At 36.9% G+C, this 19,353-nt stretch overlaps 2 protein-coding genes and 1 long non-coding RNA gene across 14 annotated transcripts; all 3 read right to left on the reverse strand.

Annotated features, from left to right (window-relative positions):
- Positions 1-1,469: 1,469 nt before the first annotated feature.
- LOC103950723 lies at positions 1,470-5,921 on the reverse strand. 10 transcript variants are annotated; one of them, XR_007260191.1, is made up of 8 exons: positions 5,746-5,907; positions 5,081-5,522; positions 4,197-4,331; positions 3,008-4,059; positions 2,402-2,581; positions 2,125-2,307; positions 1,951-2,056; positions 1,470-1,769 (listed from the first exon to the last, which is right to left on the reverse strand). XR_007260191.1 is itself a non-coding variant. In XM_048589403.1 (7 exons), the coding sequence occupies exons 2-7, from the start codon at positions 5,493-5,495 to the stop codon at positions 2,086-2,088; spliced, it is 1,905 nt and encodes a 634-aa protein (XP_048445360.1). In that variant the 5' UTR covers positions 5,496-5,522; positions 5,746-5,918; the 3' UTR covers positions 1,470-2,085. The 10 variants fall into 10 exon arrangements, 8 of the variants coding, with proteins under 8 accessions (XP_048445360.1, XP_009360221.1, XP_048445359.1 ...); XR_007260190.1 differs by having other exon boundaries at positions 1,951-2,307; positions 5,746-5,914; XM_048589403.1 differs by having other exon boundaries at positions 1,470-2,307; positions 5,081-5,164; positions 5,264-5,522; positions 5,746-5,918.
- Positions 5,922-10,930: 5,009 nt separating this feature from the next.
- LOC103950722 (heavy metal-associated isoprenylated plant protein 30) lies at positions 10,931-12,915 on the reverse strand. Its single transcript, XM_009361945.3, has 3 exons — positions 12,366-12,915; positions 11,648-11,723; positions 10,931-11,539 (listed from the first exon to the last, which is right to left on the reverse strand). The coding sequence occupies exons 1-3, from the start codon at positions 12,531-12,533 to the stop codon at positions 11,217-11,219; spliced, it is 567 nt and encodes a 188-aa protein (XP_009360220.1). The 5' UTR covers positions 12,534-12,915; the 3' UTR covers positions 10,931-11,216.
- Positions 12,916-16,481: 3,566 nt separating this feature from the next.
- On the reverse strand, positions 16,482-19,201 carry LOC103950726. 3 transcript variants are annotated; one of them, XR_007260131.1, is made up of 4 exons: positions 18,548-19,201; positions 18,036-18,077; positions 16,868-17,852; positions 16,482-16,775 (listed from the first exon to the last, which is right to left on the reverse strand). It is a non-coding gene; the product is annotated as an uncharacterized LOC103950726 (long non-coding RNA). The 3 variants fall into 3 exon arrangements; XR_007260130.1 differs by having other exon boundaries at positions 16,482-17,308; positions 17,714-17,852; positions 18,548-19,196; XR_667700.3 differs by having other exon boundaries at positions 16,482-17,852; positions 18,548-19,195.
- Between the last annotated feature and the right edge of the window lie 152 nt (positions 19,202-19,353).

Here is a 19,353-nt window from a genome sequence, read left to right on the forward strand (position 1 = left end):
TCAAATTTTTGGTGGTATGAAAGGTCTGTTAAGGTTGGGGGAGAGGAATGAGGATCGTCTCCAAATCCTCTTTGTAAGGATTCCGGAGATCCTTCAATCATGTCAGTTTACCGTACATCGTGCGGCCAGTTTTCGTATGGTACTGTTTATATTCAATTTTAAATAAAAAAAATTATATTGATTTCTGACCGCACGATGTACGATGAATAGACGTAATTGAAGGATTTTCCGGATCCTCAGAAAGAGAATCTGAAGAGGATTCTCATTCGGGGGAGAGGTCGCGAAAGGATGGGTGGGACTAGGATTACCTTAAGATCCCAGTGTGCGAAGCCAACTGATCAGAAGATTTCAGCCTACCAATTTCATCCTGCCCTGTTTTGTGTGAAAATTTTTCAATATTTAAATTGATTCCTGGTCACAGAATCATATATGGAAGAATGAGATCTTTTGATCAGTTGGCTCCACATGTTGGAATCCGGAGGTGATCCCAGTCCAGATGGGCGGTGATGGGAATTTGTTGCTTTTTCTATTATTTTTTATTAACCACAAGGGTAAAGTTGAATCTTCACGTTAAACTTTTGGAGAATGGGTGGCTTGAGTTTGAACTTTGAGGGCCTTTTAGTATTTTTAAGATAGAAACATTAACGGAATTGGATGGAGGTGGTGCATTAGTACCAAATGTGAAGTCTAGGTCGTAAATTCTCAAAATAAATTCTTCAGGTGGCAAATGCACACCTCCATCAAACTTAAGGTGGCACTTATGCAAACTTGTCAAACATTTACCGTCGGGTGGTGGCTGCAAACACCCTAAAATGATTTGGCTCCAAAACCTAATCCATTCATTTTTTATTTTTATTTTAAAATGCTAATAATTGTTCCCTAAATTTTAGTTGGGTATTTTGATAACTTAATGCAATGGTCATTAAAAAAAAAGGAAAAATTTGTGGGTGTGGAGATAAAAAAAAAAATGGGTGTGCAAAGAAATTTTTTAGTAAATTTAAAAATAGTAATAAACTCGTCATTTACGGTTCGAACTTAAGATATCTCACTCATCAGAGAAATACTACCAAACCAAACTATTGTACAAAGTAGCCAGTTAATGGGTTAAATAACTTAAATCAACTAAACTAAGCTATTATCGATGTAAAACTTTGTACTAAATAAAACTGAACAACGCAAGCATGCCTGTTTTTAAATTAGAGTTGAAATCAAAATCACACATTGTAAGTAGAGTGAATTACATAGAACAAATACAGTATTGTTGTAGTGTCCCGGTCCTTGCAATTTGCTCCAAGGTGTACGCTTTTCACATATTTTTTTTAATTATTTTTACGTCACACATACCTTATCTCAGAAACATTTCCCATCAGTAGGGACTGAGTTTCAATTGCAAAATCAGAATGTCAGGATAATTTGACCATGTTGAATGTCAGGATTTCTGAGCATTATCAACCAATTAAAATTCGAAATTGATAATCTCAATATTCATAGAGCAAAACCTGTATTAAGATTCAAAATTTACACGACCCACGTAGAATCTCTCCATTCTCTAATAGCAAACATAAAACATAGACCCCTTAATTCTCCGGTGGATGCACCTGCGCTATCTCTCATCACGTGACGTGGTCACATGAACACCGATGCATATTCAATGCCTCTTTAAGGTCACTCTCCCTGATTGATTTCAAAAATCATTGCCATATACTAATTACACGAATCTTGTCTCTTTCGTCGCGAAATCGCCCATAGGAAAATACATCCCTACGATCCTGAAGAAACGGATTTTCCAGGCAATGCTTCAACCATTATGTACCAGCAAGAGTTGTTTCCACTCATTCAAATACTCAGAATATTCAACCGTACGTATTAAAGGCGCGAACGTGAAATGTAAGTCACTCTATAACAAGTAGTACTATGATATACTGCATCTCGAGTACGATTTGTACATACATGTAGGTGAAGAGTCTTTAGCTTCCAACCAGCAGCCCCTTCCGGTAGCATCAGGATAAAACATATAGAGCTAGTGTATGTCTCTTGCTAATAGCTTGCCTGATACCTGAAACAGCAGAAAATAACAAAGTTAAACTAAAAACGGAAAGAAAGGATGGAAAGGAAGAAGTTCACCTTATATTTGTCTAATTTGCGGCCGCCCATTTCCACTTGCGTGTATAAGACACAAGTTTCATACTTCAGGGAACGTAATTCTGCTTCAGCCTCGAGCCATAATTTTTTATATACTAGAGCTTCTGGATCTAACTCTTCACTGTTCAGATGATTGCCTCTCAACGTGTTGCCCATAACCTGCATCTTAGCATACAAGTGTGAACTTTCAGTTTCCAAGTAGAGAAACAACATTTATGCACTGATATGATAATTTATAGCATCAGATCACAAATTATACCTGAATGATGTCATTGCTCTTCTCAGTGTCAATGCCACTACGTGAAGGACAGGAATCCAACGTTCTCTCAGTAAAAACATGAGAATTAACCTTGCGCCCCTTGTAGCAGTTCTGGTAATCAAGCTCATGCAGAGCAGCCAAAGCATTTGTCCTTGTTACTTGAAACCCCGTATTTGAGCACTGAAATACATCATTTAGGCTCTCAGACCAACATAACATAACCACTTGCATGCTGTGTCGATGCACAGACACACGGAGAGCACAATAGCCATTAGCAACCAAAAACCTTTAGTTATAATACAATATGATGATGAAAATATTTCTGTCAACCAGCTCCAGGGCAGACACAGATCAAACTATAACGATTATTTTTACTGTAAGGACATTGTTCATATTAGTATTATTATTAATCTCATCATAAGCATGATAAATCAACTAAACATGATAAATAAAGGCATGTAAAGGAAGTTTTAATACTTTCAAAGATTGAAGATTGAAAATCAACAAAAAAAAGAGTATGAATTCAAATGTAAGAACATAAAATTTAAAAAAGGAAAACAAGGTTCAGTAACCAGATTCACAACATTTAAGGACACGCGCACATACTTCTACCTGTTGGAGCTCTGTTGATTTATTAGGACAGTATGGAGTGCTCATAAGAGTTATATCAGAGATTGGAGTCTTTCCTCCAGCCCTCGGTTGGATCATGGAAAGATTATTGATTATATGCTGGATCACATCAGGCGTATATTCGTTCAGTGAATCTAAATCATTTGCCCAATTTTGTACAAGCATTTCTGACATTTCATGCATGACGTTAAGCATTGTTGGGACATCCATTATTGGACGAGTAGACAGCAACTTGGATGGTCCCACAGGTGCATTAAGCACAGAGCCACATTCTGAGTTAGGCAGGGCATAAGCGCTTTCCACTTGATGGTTGTCATTGGAAGGCTGATCGGCAATTCCATAAACCGATATGGAAGACTTTGATCCTGATTCATCAACTGGTTCATGCCCTTTGGAGAATGAAACAACAGCTGAAGATTCACTCTTTTGGAAAGATGAGAAATCATCTCCTACGCACTCACTTACATGATAATTTACTACTGTTTTAGCATGACGAGGAAAAAATTGTGGTGCCAGTGGATTCAAACTATTACGTGTTTCTTGTTCATTTTCAACAGAGTCTGAACTCGACCTTGAAACTCCAAATGGGGATTGCCAAGAAGCCAAGGTTCCTTTCCAACAAGGTGAGTCCAAATCAGAGTCATTCTCGTCTAATTTTCTCACAAGAGAAACATCTTCTTTGACTCCAAGATGTTCCGAGCTGAAATCATCAGAAGTATTGATCAAAGTAATTAGTGGATCAGATTTTGCCAATAGTAATGAACCAATACCCTCACTAGAAAGAGCTTTGCCAGCCCTCCCTTCGTTTCCTTTATCTATGGGACTTTCATCACAGTGGATCCCTTTGCCTTCACCAGAGAGTAGGTGATGAAGATCCATATAATTGTTCACAGAACAATTGCCTTTAAAATCCACATTCTTTGACAATACGGGATACAAGGGAGCAACTGTTGTGCTGGTAATTGACGGCTCAAGGACCACAGCTGGAAAAGCATTATGTTTAGGTGAATGGAAAGCCGGAGATTTAGCTGTATAAGAATCAAATTTTATTAAGCCACTCTCGCAAAAAGCAATTTTGTAACTACAACCACTCCAAGTCACTGCTGGTGCAGTATATGGTAGCTGAGTTTGAGAAATTTTTCAAGCATTGGTGTAGAGAACGTACCTGAATTAACCGCTGAAAAAGAGAATAATCCAGCATCTAATTGATTGTCTCTTCCAATATTCAAATCACTAAATTTTCCACGAACAATTTCAGAATTGTCAATATAGGGCTTCAATCCCGTAACAGCAGGCTTTCCTGTGCAGAAACATGTTATGTATGAGGCTCTTACAGCATTGATTTCACAACATGGGTAGCCTCAAAATGTAACTTTCATTTGTTAATACACCCAATTGATCATTTTTTCTTCCATATGAGACACCAAGGACTTGCCCAACTTAACAAAAGAGTAGAATAACAACACAGGAGAAAAAAGGAGGAACTATTTTCCTACAAATTTATATAGGTCTCAATGCAAACGATGAGAGTTCGTTGCCTGAAACTTCAAATGATACTTAACATTGTAATATGCAATGCTTTTAATAAGCACTCTAAATAAACAACCTATTTGTTGTTATTGATGTTGTGGTATTTACATTCTCATATAAGTTACACGCCTTTAAGTAATTCGAGTAGGAAACATTTGCAGTGATAGCTATAAAGTTCTACGAGTTATTCGAGGCCCAAAAAAAGATAAAAAAGATGTCACCAAAACCCGTCTGTTATCCTTAGTCAATCATAAACATTAAACAAGAACATAACAAATCTCAAACCTCACCCTAAGATTACAGCTCCACAGAGTGGGCAAGTGCTATGAGTACTCTTATCATAAAATGATGCATAAAACAAGGTTTTTCTAATTGTGAAATGACATGAAAATGTTGCTATACATGTATGAATTGAAACTGTTCGTCTTTTTAGTAACCAAAAGAAAGAAGGGCTTAAAAACAAAGTTATTGCAGAAACTCAATTTCATAAGCTTAGGAGCCAAAGGGGATGAAAGTTACCTAGTTCAAGCAAAGTTTCGTAAGCCAATGCAGCACTCTTGTTACTGGAGAGACTGGCTTGGCTGTGCCCAAATGATGAATGCTCTGTGTAATCGAGCAGGGACTCATTCGCGGCAGAGGGTATAAAACCAAAATCCGAGCTAGCATTAGCAGATGGGTAATCCGAAAAACAAGAATTCTCACCAAAATCAAGGAGATCATGGGAAAATACAGACGCCAATTGAAATGGATCATCTTCCAAGTTGATACCAGACAAGAGTTTGGGCATGGAAGCACAGGGGTCAACTGAAGTCAGTGTATGCAAGGGGGGAAGGGCAGTATTGGAGCGGTTCGACGAAAAGGGCTCAGCTAAAGGGGACAAACGCGATGGTTTTGCAGCAGATGAAGCTCTCCTTCCATGATCATCCCCCTCCATTTCTATGCAATCAAGTTTTCGTCAAACCTGGTCAAAACCCTCGTCCCAAACAAAAACCCAAAACCCAATAATCAGAGCAAGGCAAGAATCCATAGCCTACAATGGTGCTAATTACTAAGCTAAAGAAGTAATCTTTTGTGTTTTCTTGTTCTTGGAAAGTGAAAATTTGAACATTTTTGAGCTGCCCATTTCCATACTTATAAGCTAAAGAAACTTTAAGCTTGGAAAAGGAAGTAAATTCAGAACATACCTACTGCAGAGGCGAAGCAGTGACTTGCAGAGCAGAGGAGGAGGAGGAGGAGGAAGAAGGGTCGGTTGGTTTTCTTGTAACTGTGATCGTTTTGCTTCACAGACTCGATTTTTCCTTTTAGTATTTTGTATTTTGTACACTATTGGCCGTCAACTACCTCGAGAGTTCTTCGTGTTGATCGACTTTTTCTTTGGTCAAAGTCCTATCCTAACCATGGTACTGTGCTACACGCAAATTCCAAAATGTACGTGCAATGTAACGAAATGTTTGGGAAAATAATAAGAACAAGGAAGATTAATGTCCTAATGATTCTAGGAAATTCAAGGGCAAATTAATCAATTTGAAAAAGTGATCCGTCAGTGTGTAAAACGAGTAATATGAAGGACGTCTGATCGGTCTAATGATGAAATTTAATTTTTCATCATTTTAACCGATTGCTCTAAATTAAATATTCATTCTAATATTTAGGGTAATATTTTTCACATACTTTTTTTTTCCTTGTATTTTTCTCAACGTTTAGACTGAATTAATTAAAGAGCATCGATAAATAAAAATGCATGAGTTCACAACAAAATACATGAGTTTAAAAATAAAAATCTATTTAGTAGAAATTCATACGGTATTTGATATTGTTTTAAAATATAGATTCACGAATTCATTTTTCAATCACATAACTAGTATATATGAATCTTTGATAAACTGGTCTGTATAGATACGAATTAATCCAATCTTTAATATTCTTTGCAGACCAAAAGAGTTTAGACCATTTTGAATTGACTTCACCTTGCCTTCTCAATTAAGGAACAACGAGCCTGTAGGGATGCTGTTGGACAGTGACAAAAGTTTAGTGGAAATTCCCTAGCGAGTTTGTGTCTTCTTTCCCCATGTTGGCGAAATGGTATGAGAGATCGTTTTATATTTAAATCTCTTTTATGGGTAGTGCGTGAGATGATGAGAAGAACTTTTATGAAATAAATATGTCATTATTATTGTATATTAAACTATATATCTATTATTTTGATTTTCAGTATAACAATGACACACTCGTTGCACGAAAGTTCTTTGCATCATCCCATCTCGTAGGCCATTGTAGTTGTTCGATCGAATTGGACAAATTTACCAAAATTTCCTCTAAAGTCGGCCGCTCACTTCATTAAATTTATATAGAAATTTGCTGCCAAAAAAGTTTGAAGAGGTTCAAATTAAAGAATCAAGTGGACATAGACTATTTAGATTCTGTAAAGTTGCACTTTAAAATGTAGGAGATAATAAAAAATTCTCTCCCTTCTCTCTCTACTGAAAACACAAACATTAAAAAAGTCGTAGCCGTCCGCCCTAGCCTTTGGCTTGGTTGCCAGTTGCAACTTAAACCCCCCCCCCCCTCTCTTTCTCTCTTTTCAATTATCTCTAAGTTTTATCTCAAATTTTCTTGAGTTTTGTGTCAAAATTCTCTCTTAGATTATGTTTGAATGAGGAAAATAAACTTAAAATTTTGATAAATGTCAGGATTTATAAATTAACATGCACCAATTTCCTTGTTTGGATTCATAAACATAGAAATTTAGAATTTTTGCGTGGAAAAAAAAAACTTGGAATTGGAAAACCAATTCCAAAGTTTAAATTTCATGTAAATAGGCGTCATTTCTCAATTTCTATAATTGAGAGTTTAAAAATAATAAATTATGTATTCATCTCCATTCTTTTTTAGGTTAACCAATAAAAAAATTCACAAATTCTATAAAATAAATTCCGTCATTTCAATTTCCATCATTTTAAAATTCCTTAGGAATCTTAAATTTCTTCATTCAAATAGAGTGTTACTTATCATAGATTTGGGCTTTATTGACACACCCTGACTTGGGATATCCACCTAGACCCCGAATCGAGTTGTGTTGGTTGACACTCGGAGGATGACGAAAACATAAAGTATAGTGATGTGAAAAATGTTAATAAATTTAAAACTAAAAGTGCCTAATTATAAGAGTGCATTTGTGAGCAGGAATGAACCCCTTTCACATGTGATATCAGAGCATAAGTAAAGTACAATAAAAGTAGAATGAGAATTATACCATCGAAGGTGATCTCCAATACCAAGATTTGCTAAGAATCCTCATCGACTCGAAAACTCAACTACTTAAACCTAAAGGGGTGAAAAACAAGGGTGAGTGAGCCTAAAAATAAAGCTTTGTAAAAACCTTTTCGAAACATAATAACCCCTCGCCGTGAAGCATGTATAGTTTCCAAATATACATACTACGTATAGTGTGAAAATACTTACCGTAGCCTGCAATATCTCAAGAATTCAATACGTCACAATATTTCGTAAATAAACGCCTAACATTCAGTAATCACATAATCTCGCATAAACAAACAAATCATATCGAGTGCTTATCGACATATCCTGACACACGAGTTCATGCAGAGATATTCTAACATGAACAGAACTGTGTATAATAATGATTTATGCTCTAGTACTATAATCACGTGAAGACTGGCGCTTTGCGCATCACATACAAATCATAATTGCCTATTGCAATCTAGGACTGGACTGGCACCTACAATGGATCCAAAGTGTGTCACATCCTGACCCGGGCTCCACCACATCTCGGGCCCCGCCTCCACCATAGCACGATATTGTTTGCTTTAGGCCCCGATCACGCCCTCACAGTTTTGTTTCTGAGAACTTACACGAGAACTTCCCAGTGGGTCACCCATCCTGGGATTGCTCTCGCATGATCTCGCTTAACTTCAGAGTTCCTATGGAACCCGAAGCCAGTGAGCTCCCAGAAGGCCTCGTGCTTTATACAGGTGGGCATGTGCATATAAGGCATAGAGGATCCATTCCCCTGGGCAATGTGGGATCTAACAATCCACCCCCTTAGGGGCCTGATGCCCTCGTCGGCACACTTCTGGCCAGGGATTGGCTCTGATACCAAATTGTCACATCCTGGGCCCCGCCTCCACCATAGCACAATATTGTTTGCTTTGGACCTTGAACACACCCTCATGATTTTGTTTCTGGGAACTCACACGATAACTTTTCAGTGGGTCACCTATCCTGAGATTGCTTTTGCACGATCTCGATTAACTTCGGAGTTCCTATGGAACCCAAAGTCAGTGAGCACCCAAAAGGCCTCGTGCTATATGGAAGTGGGCATGTGCATATAAGGCATAGAGGATCCACTCCCCTGGGCGATGTGGGATCTAACAAAGTGAGTGTACAATACGATGTGAACGTACACGTGAAGCCTAACCCTGGCCCAAGCGAGTACTGACACCATTATAGCACATGATGAGCAGATAACGTAAATATGATCATGCCATAGCAATTCAACAATTCTAGTCAATATAATATTATTCATGACCGTAAATATAATTAAGGCATCCCCTTATAATAAGCTTACATGTGCATCCCGTAGAATTATTTCATAATTTCTTAACAAACGACATTTCTTATAAATATATATGTGGAAACTAACAAACATATATACTATATAAGAGAAAAGACTCATTCACAGATACTTGCAAGATCACAACCGTTCGAACTAGGAAAGCCGAAGTCTTCGATAGTAATCGCACCTAAGCATAATAGTGAGACCCATTAGTAAAACTTGACTAAAATGATTAAATTTGAGAAAACGGAGTGTGGATTCAGAATAAGTGCGTCAAAATACACTGATAAGGGTCTCGGGCAAATTTTGTAAAAAGTCAGCCGCACCTGCGTTCAATTACGTTAAAACTTTGGAATTCCACTAAATGGATGTTAAAAACAAACTCGGGGCATCAAAATTAGCCTATGAGGGTTATCAAGAAAATTTCGAAAAAGTAAAAAAAAAATCAACTAATGGTCAACAGTTTACCTTAATGGAATATTTCATTCTCAAATGAAATATTTTGTTAAAGTTATCTGGAAGGTTAACATAATATTCTAAGGGAATATTCATTCCTAAATCTTAAATGGATCTGGGTTAAGGGAATTGGGTCATGGGTTTGGGCCGCGGGTTTTGGACTTTTTTTTTTCAACCGGGTTGGGATGTGTTTTTTATGCCCTTGCCTTGGCACATATTGTCGCTTCTCCAGCGTTTTTCGTCATATTTCTCTTTAGTTTTCCACCATCTCTCTCTCCTCTGGGCGTGCCTCTTCAAACACAAACCTCCATCTCCTCCCACCCTTTCTTTCTACCTTCCTTCCTCATAATCCATCCCCAACTTATCATTTGCTCTGATTTGCAGGCTCCAAACCAAAAATGGATACTAGGTAATCCATTTCCCTCCCTCACTTCCCCTCCTCCGACCGGCATACCAAATTCTCCTCGAGGCCAAGTGTTTTGCGGCTTCGACCAAAGTAAGGGTATTTTAGATTCCCATTAGCCTCACCTTCTATCCATGTATTACCATGTTTGTATATATTTATAGGAATTAGTGAGGAGGACTTGGATTCGGTGACTATTTTTCGGTTTGGCATTTCCAATGAGGAAATCTGTTTATGAAGTGCTTCTGATTACGGCTTTGTAATTTTTGCGCTACGATGTCTTGGTTGAATTAACCACTCAGTTGTTTTCTCTAGTGTTCCTACCTTGGTGGCAACTGGCAAGATGTTCGTGGTGGTGGTGGGAGTTGCACTCTGCGTTTGGAAGATAGGGATTAAGGTTTGTCTTTGTTTGTTTATTGGATTGGGTTGTGTGTTTCTACATTACCCCAATGTATTTTGGGCTATTTTGCCTTCTTTGAGTTGGCGTGTAATCATTTTTCTACTTAATGAATATATTTTTTTCAATCAAAAGAAAGAAAGAAATGTTAAGGAGACTCTCAAATTGTAACTCTCCGCCACCACATTTTTTTGTATAATATTTTATAATGTTTATGTTGGCATGAGAATTGTGCAAAAAATTAAAAAAAATGATGGAGAGTCATAGAAAGTCTACTTAGCATTTCTAAAAAAAAAGAATCAAGGAGACTTTATTTTTCATTTCTTAGTTCTGAGTGCTCTCAAAGTTCTCAACAATGAACATGTACTCAATCAAGTCCTGAAGGATTGAAGTATAAAGGGCAACCAATTAAAAATGGAATCAAATGTGCTTGAGTTGAGGGTGACCACACCCTTGATGACAAGGCTGCAGAGAATCCCTTACAAGTGAAAACGCCAAAATAATCTGCTGTAATTGCCTAATCCAAATCATGAAATATGGAGGGAAAAGATAGATAAATGAAACATGATCAAGAAACAAAAACTGCATACAATCAAGTCCTGAAATTGTTCCATTGAATATATTCTCAACTCCTACAACTATTCAGCATGAAACCAAGCCTGCATGCTGTACAACACTATGATGGAGATTGACAAATTTATTTATTTATTTATTTTCTTTTCTCCATCCAAATCATGCATATTACTACATAAGAATAACACACATATTTCTCGTAGTCATATATATTTCCATCACATAAGTCTTGTTTTCTTGTGTAGCAGAGTTACATAAGGCAACACGCATTGACATTATCATCATTGAACATGTTGCTAACTTTATCATCTCCCCTTTGAGTCACTGGAATGGTCCCATGTTTGTCCCCAACATTGTAGCCATGCCTATAGTAGTTGTAGCTCTCTTTGAATTCATTGGTTGTGTCCTTAAAATAGTCATTTGAAGATGTGAAGTACAATGGAGGGTTGGAGTAGGGCCAGAACTCGGCCCTTTTTCCAGCCCTCCTCACTGCCTTGAGGACTTTGTTGCGATCAACGTACCCAATTACTGTCACCTTTTCTAATGGTAGATTCACATCCACAGAATCAATCCCTGAATACATAACATATACATTTGTGCACATTCATTGCCCTATTCCCAAGTGAAAAATTGATATTAATTTCAAAAAACAGAAAATGAATGATTATTTTGATAGTGTACCTCTGAGCTTGAAAATGGCATTTTTCACCACTCTTTCACAGCCAGTGCAGCACATCCTGACTTTGAGCTCCACAGTCTGTAAAGCAAACACGGTTTCAGAATCTGTTCTCATATTACAAAAAGTATGTTTTGGTTTTTCCTTCCTTTCTTTTTATTCCTTCGTTCCTTTTGTTGGTTTCAGACAGTTTAATACTTTAAGCAGTTAATAATTGGAAGCTAAAAGGGGATTAATTAAGAAAAGCCGTGTTGGGATGCAGATTGAACCTGTACCTGGAAGCTAAAAGGGGATTAATTAAGAAAAGCCGTGTTGGGATGCAGATTGAAATTGTACCTCATGAATCATGATTAATATTCTTATGTTACAAGAAACATCATTTAATTAAGATATAAATCGATGAATGATTAACAAGATTGGGACATGGTTGCAGATTCTCCATCATGGTTAGTAATTTAGTGTGCTCAAAACATGATCATTACTCTTTGAACCACTTTGAAACGAGGTTTCTCAAATCGATTTCTCTCCACTTGACAAGAAAGATTTGTGTTCTTTGTTTCTCATATAAATAAAACAAATAGTACTTTGAGGGAATATATTTATGTGCGTGCGTGTGTCTGTTTAAGGAGAGAACTTGAGGGAGGAAGAAAAGCCATGCATGGTGAACTTTCATGCTGAGATACCTTGAAAAACGAAAACAAAACAACGGGGATGAAAGCAAACCTGTAGCGAAAGCGGCCGACTCCTTGGCATGCTGTGTTTGATTTTCTTATTGTTGATGAAGCTTTGGTAGTAATGGTGGTGGTGGTGATGATCGTTGTTGTTAAAGTAAGAGTAGCATGCAATGGAAGATATGAAAGAGCCAAATGTTCTCTTTAGTAGGTTTGCCATAACCACAAGTTGTGTATATTTATACGACAGAAGGAAAGATATAACTATAGGGAAACTCTAAGACAAACCCAGGCCTAGAAGATATTCCTGTTTAGATTGGCAAGTGGCATCCTTTATCCCTGAAGTTTGATCTCAGTTTGGTAATAGATTCCAAAGCTGTCTAAAAACAATTCCAACTTAGCAGCTTTCTTGGGGTCTAAAATCTTGTGGTTTTAGGGAATAGGACTCCCAAATTATTAGAACTTTAGACAAGGCATGGTATCTAAATCCTCACATTAATGCTTGCTATGTAGATCAAGCTAACATGGCTGCTGACACTGAGAAGAGAATATATCATGTCTTCTACGGATATGGATGATCTTACAAAGGAATTGGAAAGATGGGTTTTGATGCAAAGGGAAAAATGTATTCTAAATATATATAATATATATGTATGTATGTATGTATGTATGTATATTATCTATATATTAACCATCTTTTTAAAAGAAAATTACCACACAGCAAGCACCTTGTATTTAGAAAGTCTGATAACAAAGTTATATTCCCACATTTCTATTAAGCTATATGCCTTTCTATCCTATATATTGGGGTTTTACATTTTCACAAGCCTATAAAAAATAGAATCTTTAGGTGCATATAGGCATGGTAGTTTTTTTCTTGCCTCTTGCGCTCGAGTTTAAATGTTTTTTCTCGAGTTATAGTAGCTACAATATTGCAAGAAATGAAATCGTTAGGCTCTATATACTTTTTAGTTAAAATTATCAGATTGAAGTTCTATCATTAAACTACATAGCTATAAAAGTATAAATAATCACCAAAGTACTAAACAAAAAGATGGCAATTTTATTTTTCAGCAGCCATTCACCAGACCAAACAGCATCAGAAACAAGTTTTGGGCCATATACATGTGATTTGTTTACACAAAAATCAATTAATTGACATGACTAATTGGTGTGCTTTTGTAGTAGCCACCTTGTCATTTATTTGCTTTTTTTAGTATTATCCTTTGTAGTACTTATAGTTTAGAAAATAAATGGAAGAATGCTATCCCACGTAATCCTGCATTTGCGTTCTTACCTCTTATTACAGAACAATTCCGGAATAATTCTGGTTTAATGGGAGGGTTTTGATTCTTCATTATTGTTATTCTGCTGCCTTTACCTACATATATTTTGATGACATTTCTGCAGTATGGTTTAAATCTCGGACAAACCATTCGTTGCGCATGACATTTCAAACTTCAGGAGACGAACAGTAGAAAAAAAGAATAAGTCGCCTGAATAAATAATTTACGATACCATGCATCATGCATCGAGTTCTTTTATTTCTATTTTTTTAATTGTTTCCTGATATATTCTCTTCTAACAAGTATTATACGTTATTGTCATTCATATAAGTCGAAACTGAGATCTTCTAACAGGTGAAAAAAAATACTACTAATCCATAATACTAATTTTTTAAATCAAACACTTTACATGGATTCCTAGTAGTCTAGTACTGTTGGTGTTGGACAGTTGGAAAGGCAGGGCGCAATACACACGTCAAATCTTAGAGGTTCCTCTATAATAATCCCAACATCCCAGTAATATCTTGCAGCAGATGAGATGAGAGATTCTGTCCAAGAGAATATGGTGTAGTTACAGTGATCGCTTTGTGCCATACAATGTGCTCACAGATGCCTGGTTTTCTACATATAATTTTAATACTACTTTGAATGAGATTAAAGAATTAGCTGGAGACTTACAGCTGCAACCAGAATTTTGTCTGCTTCAAATCAGAAAATTCCAGAGTTGAGGCGTAGTCGACATAAAGAGCATGTTTGCGCTTCTCAACATTTAGAGCCCGTTTGATTATCATTTTAAGTTTTTGATTTTTTGTGCTTAAGATATAATTAAAGAAAATACATGGAGAAATGAAGGATGAAAAATGGTAATGGGAGAAAGGAGAAGAATTACAGAAAATGAACAGAATCTTAAAAGTGATAATTAATAACTCACAGTAGTTTAGTTTTTGGTTTTTAACTTTTATGTATATGGCTTTCCTGGAACGTTTCTTCTATATATCTCCCCACACCCTTCCTCCACTCTATTTTCTTCATTTCTCTCATGTATTTTCCCTCCATTTTAAGCACAAATTATGTAAAAAAAAAAACAAAAAATGAAATGGTTATCAAATAAAAAGATAATCGTGTCGCTTCTACCTGATAGTAATAATTATTTTTAAATATTTTAAAACTTCTTGTCAGTTGAAATAAATTGATTTTTAAACAGTTTATCCAAGGGTAATGGGCGAGAAATTTCCCCCGTGCTAAATTTTGGGCAAGCCATTCTTTGCATAGAAAATAGTGATGTCGGTTCTATTCCACGGTGTATTTAAAATTGACACAGAAAGATTTGGTGAGGGATTTGAGGGGAAATTACAAAGATATAAATAGAAAGGGAGGGATTGGGGGATTTGAGGGATGGTTACAGAGAAAGAAAGAGTGAGGGTGGGAGGGGGGGCTGATTTTTGGGTTCTTCCTTCCAGATTTTTTCCATAAAACCTTTTGGGTGCAATTTAATTTCCTCCCCCTTTCCCCTGAAAGAAAAATTCGAACCCCACAGCTCAAAACTCACTCATATGTCACCCCTCCTTGGCTTGCCATTCTACTCATCTCCCAGTTGTTCTTTCTCTCCGTTCAATTGGATTTCAATGAGTTCTTCGTTGTCCTCATGATTTCCCGGTGGGATTGAAATTTAGGACTTTGTGGTACTCTCTCTCTCTCTCTCTCTCTCTCTCTCTCTCTCCCCCTATATATATGAATTGAGTTTTGAAGTGTGTGTGCAAGTGAGCGTGTTCTCTAACCAAGCTTTCAGGGGGAACCCATTGCTAGGGGATTACAAAGACTACCATAATAGGTGAGAACTATATCTACTTGAGCAATCATTACCTATATCTACTTGAGGCATCATTCCTTTTAGAATAGTCTCAAAAATTCATCATATATCAATAATGTCTAAGCTTTACGAATTCACTTGTAGAAATGGAGCAGATATCATGCCTTGACAATTTGGAAGATGACACCCAAAATTTAGCATGTGGGAACAGGTAAAATTTGAAGACCTCAGAAATAGGTGAAATTTTCTTTTGAACTCTTACGAATGTATATTGGCAGATAATTATTAGTTTTGTTTATTTTTATTTATTCAAAAACTGAAATTGTCGTTTTTATATTTTTTTTTAATTATTAACATATTTTTTGTCGGGTATGAACCATAAAATGTGTCTTTATTCGACGGGAAGAAAGTGTTAGCTTTATTTATTTTTATTTATTAATGGTTAGTGATGTTAGTTAGGAGCGACACAAACTTGCTTTATCTGACAGTCTATCTCAATATTTAATGTCACCTATAACTGAAACTACTGTCCTTTTTTCATTTTAAAACAGTTTGCGTTTTCTTGGTTGTTTAAAAGGACTAACCAACATCCACTACAACAGAACTGGTCTTTTGCAGCGCACAAAGAGCGCCGTAAACGGTTATTCACGGCATGAGCCCTCAAGTAGTAAAAGCCCATGTCATAAAAGATGTTTTGTCAAACACGACGTACTCTACTAGCCGTGAATAATTTAAGCAAAACACGTCGTAAATTCCTTTCAAGGCATGCCTTGCGTGCCTTGATTGATATTAGATAAGACACTAATGGAGTGTCATAATATTGTGAAAACAATTATGGCATACCTATGTGCCGTAATTATATCTGATACAGAGTTTGTTGGGTGTCATAATATTGTGAAGGCAATTACGACATACGTAGTACATCATAAAAATAGACTACCATCAACAATTATTGCTAATTTTACATGCGTAATTTACATTTATTTTAACAATTCATTCTTTATAAACCTCACTTCATAACATCTAAATAAATATTGTAAAGAATACAATAAAAAGATAACAATAATGACCATAAGCACATTAAACTCAAAATACTTGGATTAATTAGTAGAAATTGTCAATTACAGTACAATTGGAAGTTTTCACACAAACAAAAAATTTGAATTGTTTTGTTCCTCTTACAACTGCTGTACATCCTAAAGTTGACAAAGAAAACTAATGATGACTACAAAGCAGCATCATACCAAAAAAGCAATCTCCCAAGCACATTCTCCATGTCCAAAGAGCATCCAAGTGATCACAAAAGTGCACCATACCAACAAAAAACAAAGCAATTCCTTAAGAAGTGTTGGGCTAATTCTCAAACCTATAGGACCAAAATATGTATAGCTAGTAAGTAATAGAAAAACAAGAAATACTAAAGTCGAAATTGATATAAATTTAGTGAACCATCACTACCAAAATTAGTATCTTTCAGTCAAGAGCTAGTAAAAGGAGACGAGTTCAATTGGCCATGTGGTTGTACTAAGAAGTGCATCATCGAGAAGAAAAAACTCACGTGTTGGTAGAGGTAAGTTTATCCCAGGTACAAGTTTCACTAGTTGGAAAAAAGTTACTTAAAGATCAGTGCAAGGCCACAATCATCAAACTATAACATAAGCTTTTAACTATTTTGTATCTAACATAAAAGGAAGTAAAAGCCAATGCTTACAAGCAACTGAGCAGCTGATATATATGAGAACGAACACTAATAATAACACCAACAAACAGAAAAGGCGTAGCTTAACACTAATAAATAGGAAAAAAAAAATATCATCATCTATGGTGGCTCACAAAGTCTATGCCTCCATACCTGTGCTCCATGATCTTCATCACTTCAACAAACTTCTCCGGAGAGAACTGCATGAAAAGCATCTGTTCGATAAATGAATTCCTTACCGAGGTGCTTTTCTAATTTATCAAGCGTTATAATTCGACCAACCTTCCATTGGATAATACATGGTCTAATATTTCAATTGCACTCAATTAAACGTGGTGTAATCATTCGTTATATGGGGTTTAGTGATTTTATTAAATGCATATCATGCATGACAAAGTTCAGGGCAGAGGAAAAATGGCTTTCGTGGTGCCAAGGATTTCAACATGGCAAGTTCAAAAACAAAGTTATGAGCATTATGATTTATTGGAATCACATTGTAACCAAGATTACGTAAAGATGCAAGCATTACTTGAGAAAAAGAAAACTTGTCCGTACATTGAATGGTACGACAATGCTTATAGAAAAAGAAGGAAATGAACTAGTACATCATGTCTTGCCTTCAACTTTCATCAGGGCTGCAATGTTCTCCAAGCTAAAGGGCCGTTGATCAGCATTGAGACGCAATGAGAACATGGTTGCAGTTGAGCCACTTCCATAAGAGAACAGTATCACGCGCTTGCCATCCTGTTATAAAGCAAAACTTGTTAGACCAAAATTTTCAGGTCGAGAAGTCGAGCCTTTTGGATAAGAAATTTATGGCATTCAACAGCGAGCTGTGCTTGTTGTGAAGAAGGGATACAAATGCCACATAAAGATATGCAGTGTACATGTTTCCAACTTGCTTTGGTACAAAGTAGTTGGTACAACCTTAGCATCTTCGTAAAGGGGCTTAGCAACTTGCTGGGATGCCTGTAGTTAAATAAATAGTGAACGAAGATTAGCAGATATAAGTCAAAACGATGCTCACAATCAAAAGAATCGAGAATGTTGCAAGTATAATAGGCTAAGCCACCCAATTTGATTGGTGGGGGAAATCAAATGGCTTGCCCAAGAGACTCATTTCCAATCTTTTTTTCAAATACAAAGCACTTAAAGAATTATGATTCAAATTTCACAGCAACTCAAGGGCAAGCAAACAACTTTCGTTTTCAACAACTATCAGCAATTCCTTGGTGACACGATGAGGGAGATCATACCACCTACTCCTAAACTGCAGAAAACTATCCAGAAATTCATGAAACGATGTATCACTAGCCACTGACAAGAATGGGGCAGCAGCAACACAAAAACAGTGAAAATATTAACAACAAATTGATTATTCGGTGTTAAGTTTTCAGCTTTTGCGAGTCAAGATGTAATTGACATAGCAGTAATTTTACCTTGTCGCCAAAACTCCTTAGGTTTAACTTCAGCTAGCGAGAGAGCTCTCTGTTAAGAAGATCCACCACTCGCCGCGACTCCAGGGCGTTCAATTCGCCTTCGTCAGCACCGAGCCCAGCCGCCACCGCCTCGTACTGGGGCAAGTAATTTACGAAATTGCCATCCCGAGCTCTGCTCGGCACCCACTCACCTTTCTCCCACATCTGAACCCTGCTCCCCGACGGCTGCGCCGTAGCAGCAGTGGAAGTTTCGGGCACTGGATTGCTGCTTGAAGAGCGATTGGTGGATTGAGGTGAAGAGCGTGGGATTGGGATTTGGATTGGGCTCTCGAGGGATTGGATTGTTGTGGTCTGGATTCCTGGGGACGAAGATCTTTTGGGGTTTTGGGAAACCTTGCTTCCGGCGGGTCGCAGGTGAGAATTTCGGTTCGACATGCTCTACCTCACGCTGAGTCCGATCAGATTTCTATTGAGGGCAAGTGAGACTCAGAGAGAGTTCGACGTGGATCCGGGTGTCGTCGCGCTAAAGAGAGACTGAGAGATGAGATCAGCGGTTCAAGGAGAGTAAAGTGAATTGGAATCGTCTTAAAAGATTGAAGTTTGATAATTCATTAAGGCGCCATTACTTCCCGCTATAGATTTGGGAAGGAATCTGAAAAGATACCCATTATTTACGACGTGTTACGCGCCACAAAAGATAGGAACCTCAACATATGAAAATTTTATTTTACGACATAACGCGTAAATATTTTTATTTAACGATTGGCACAAAAGTGATGCAGTGAATGCAAGATTATTCGCAAGTA

This window comes from the organism of the source record quoted next, unplaced genomic scaffold (genome assembly GCF_019419815.1).
Source record: "Pyrus x bretschneideri cultivar Hongxiangsu unplaced genomic scaffold, Pyrus_bretschneideri_v1 Contig3, whole genome shotgun sequence".
In the NCBI taxonomy this organism is placed as follows: Eukaryota; Viridiplantae; Streptophyta; class Magnoliopsida; order Rosales; family Rosaceae; genus Pyrus; species Pyrus x bretschneideri.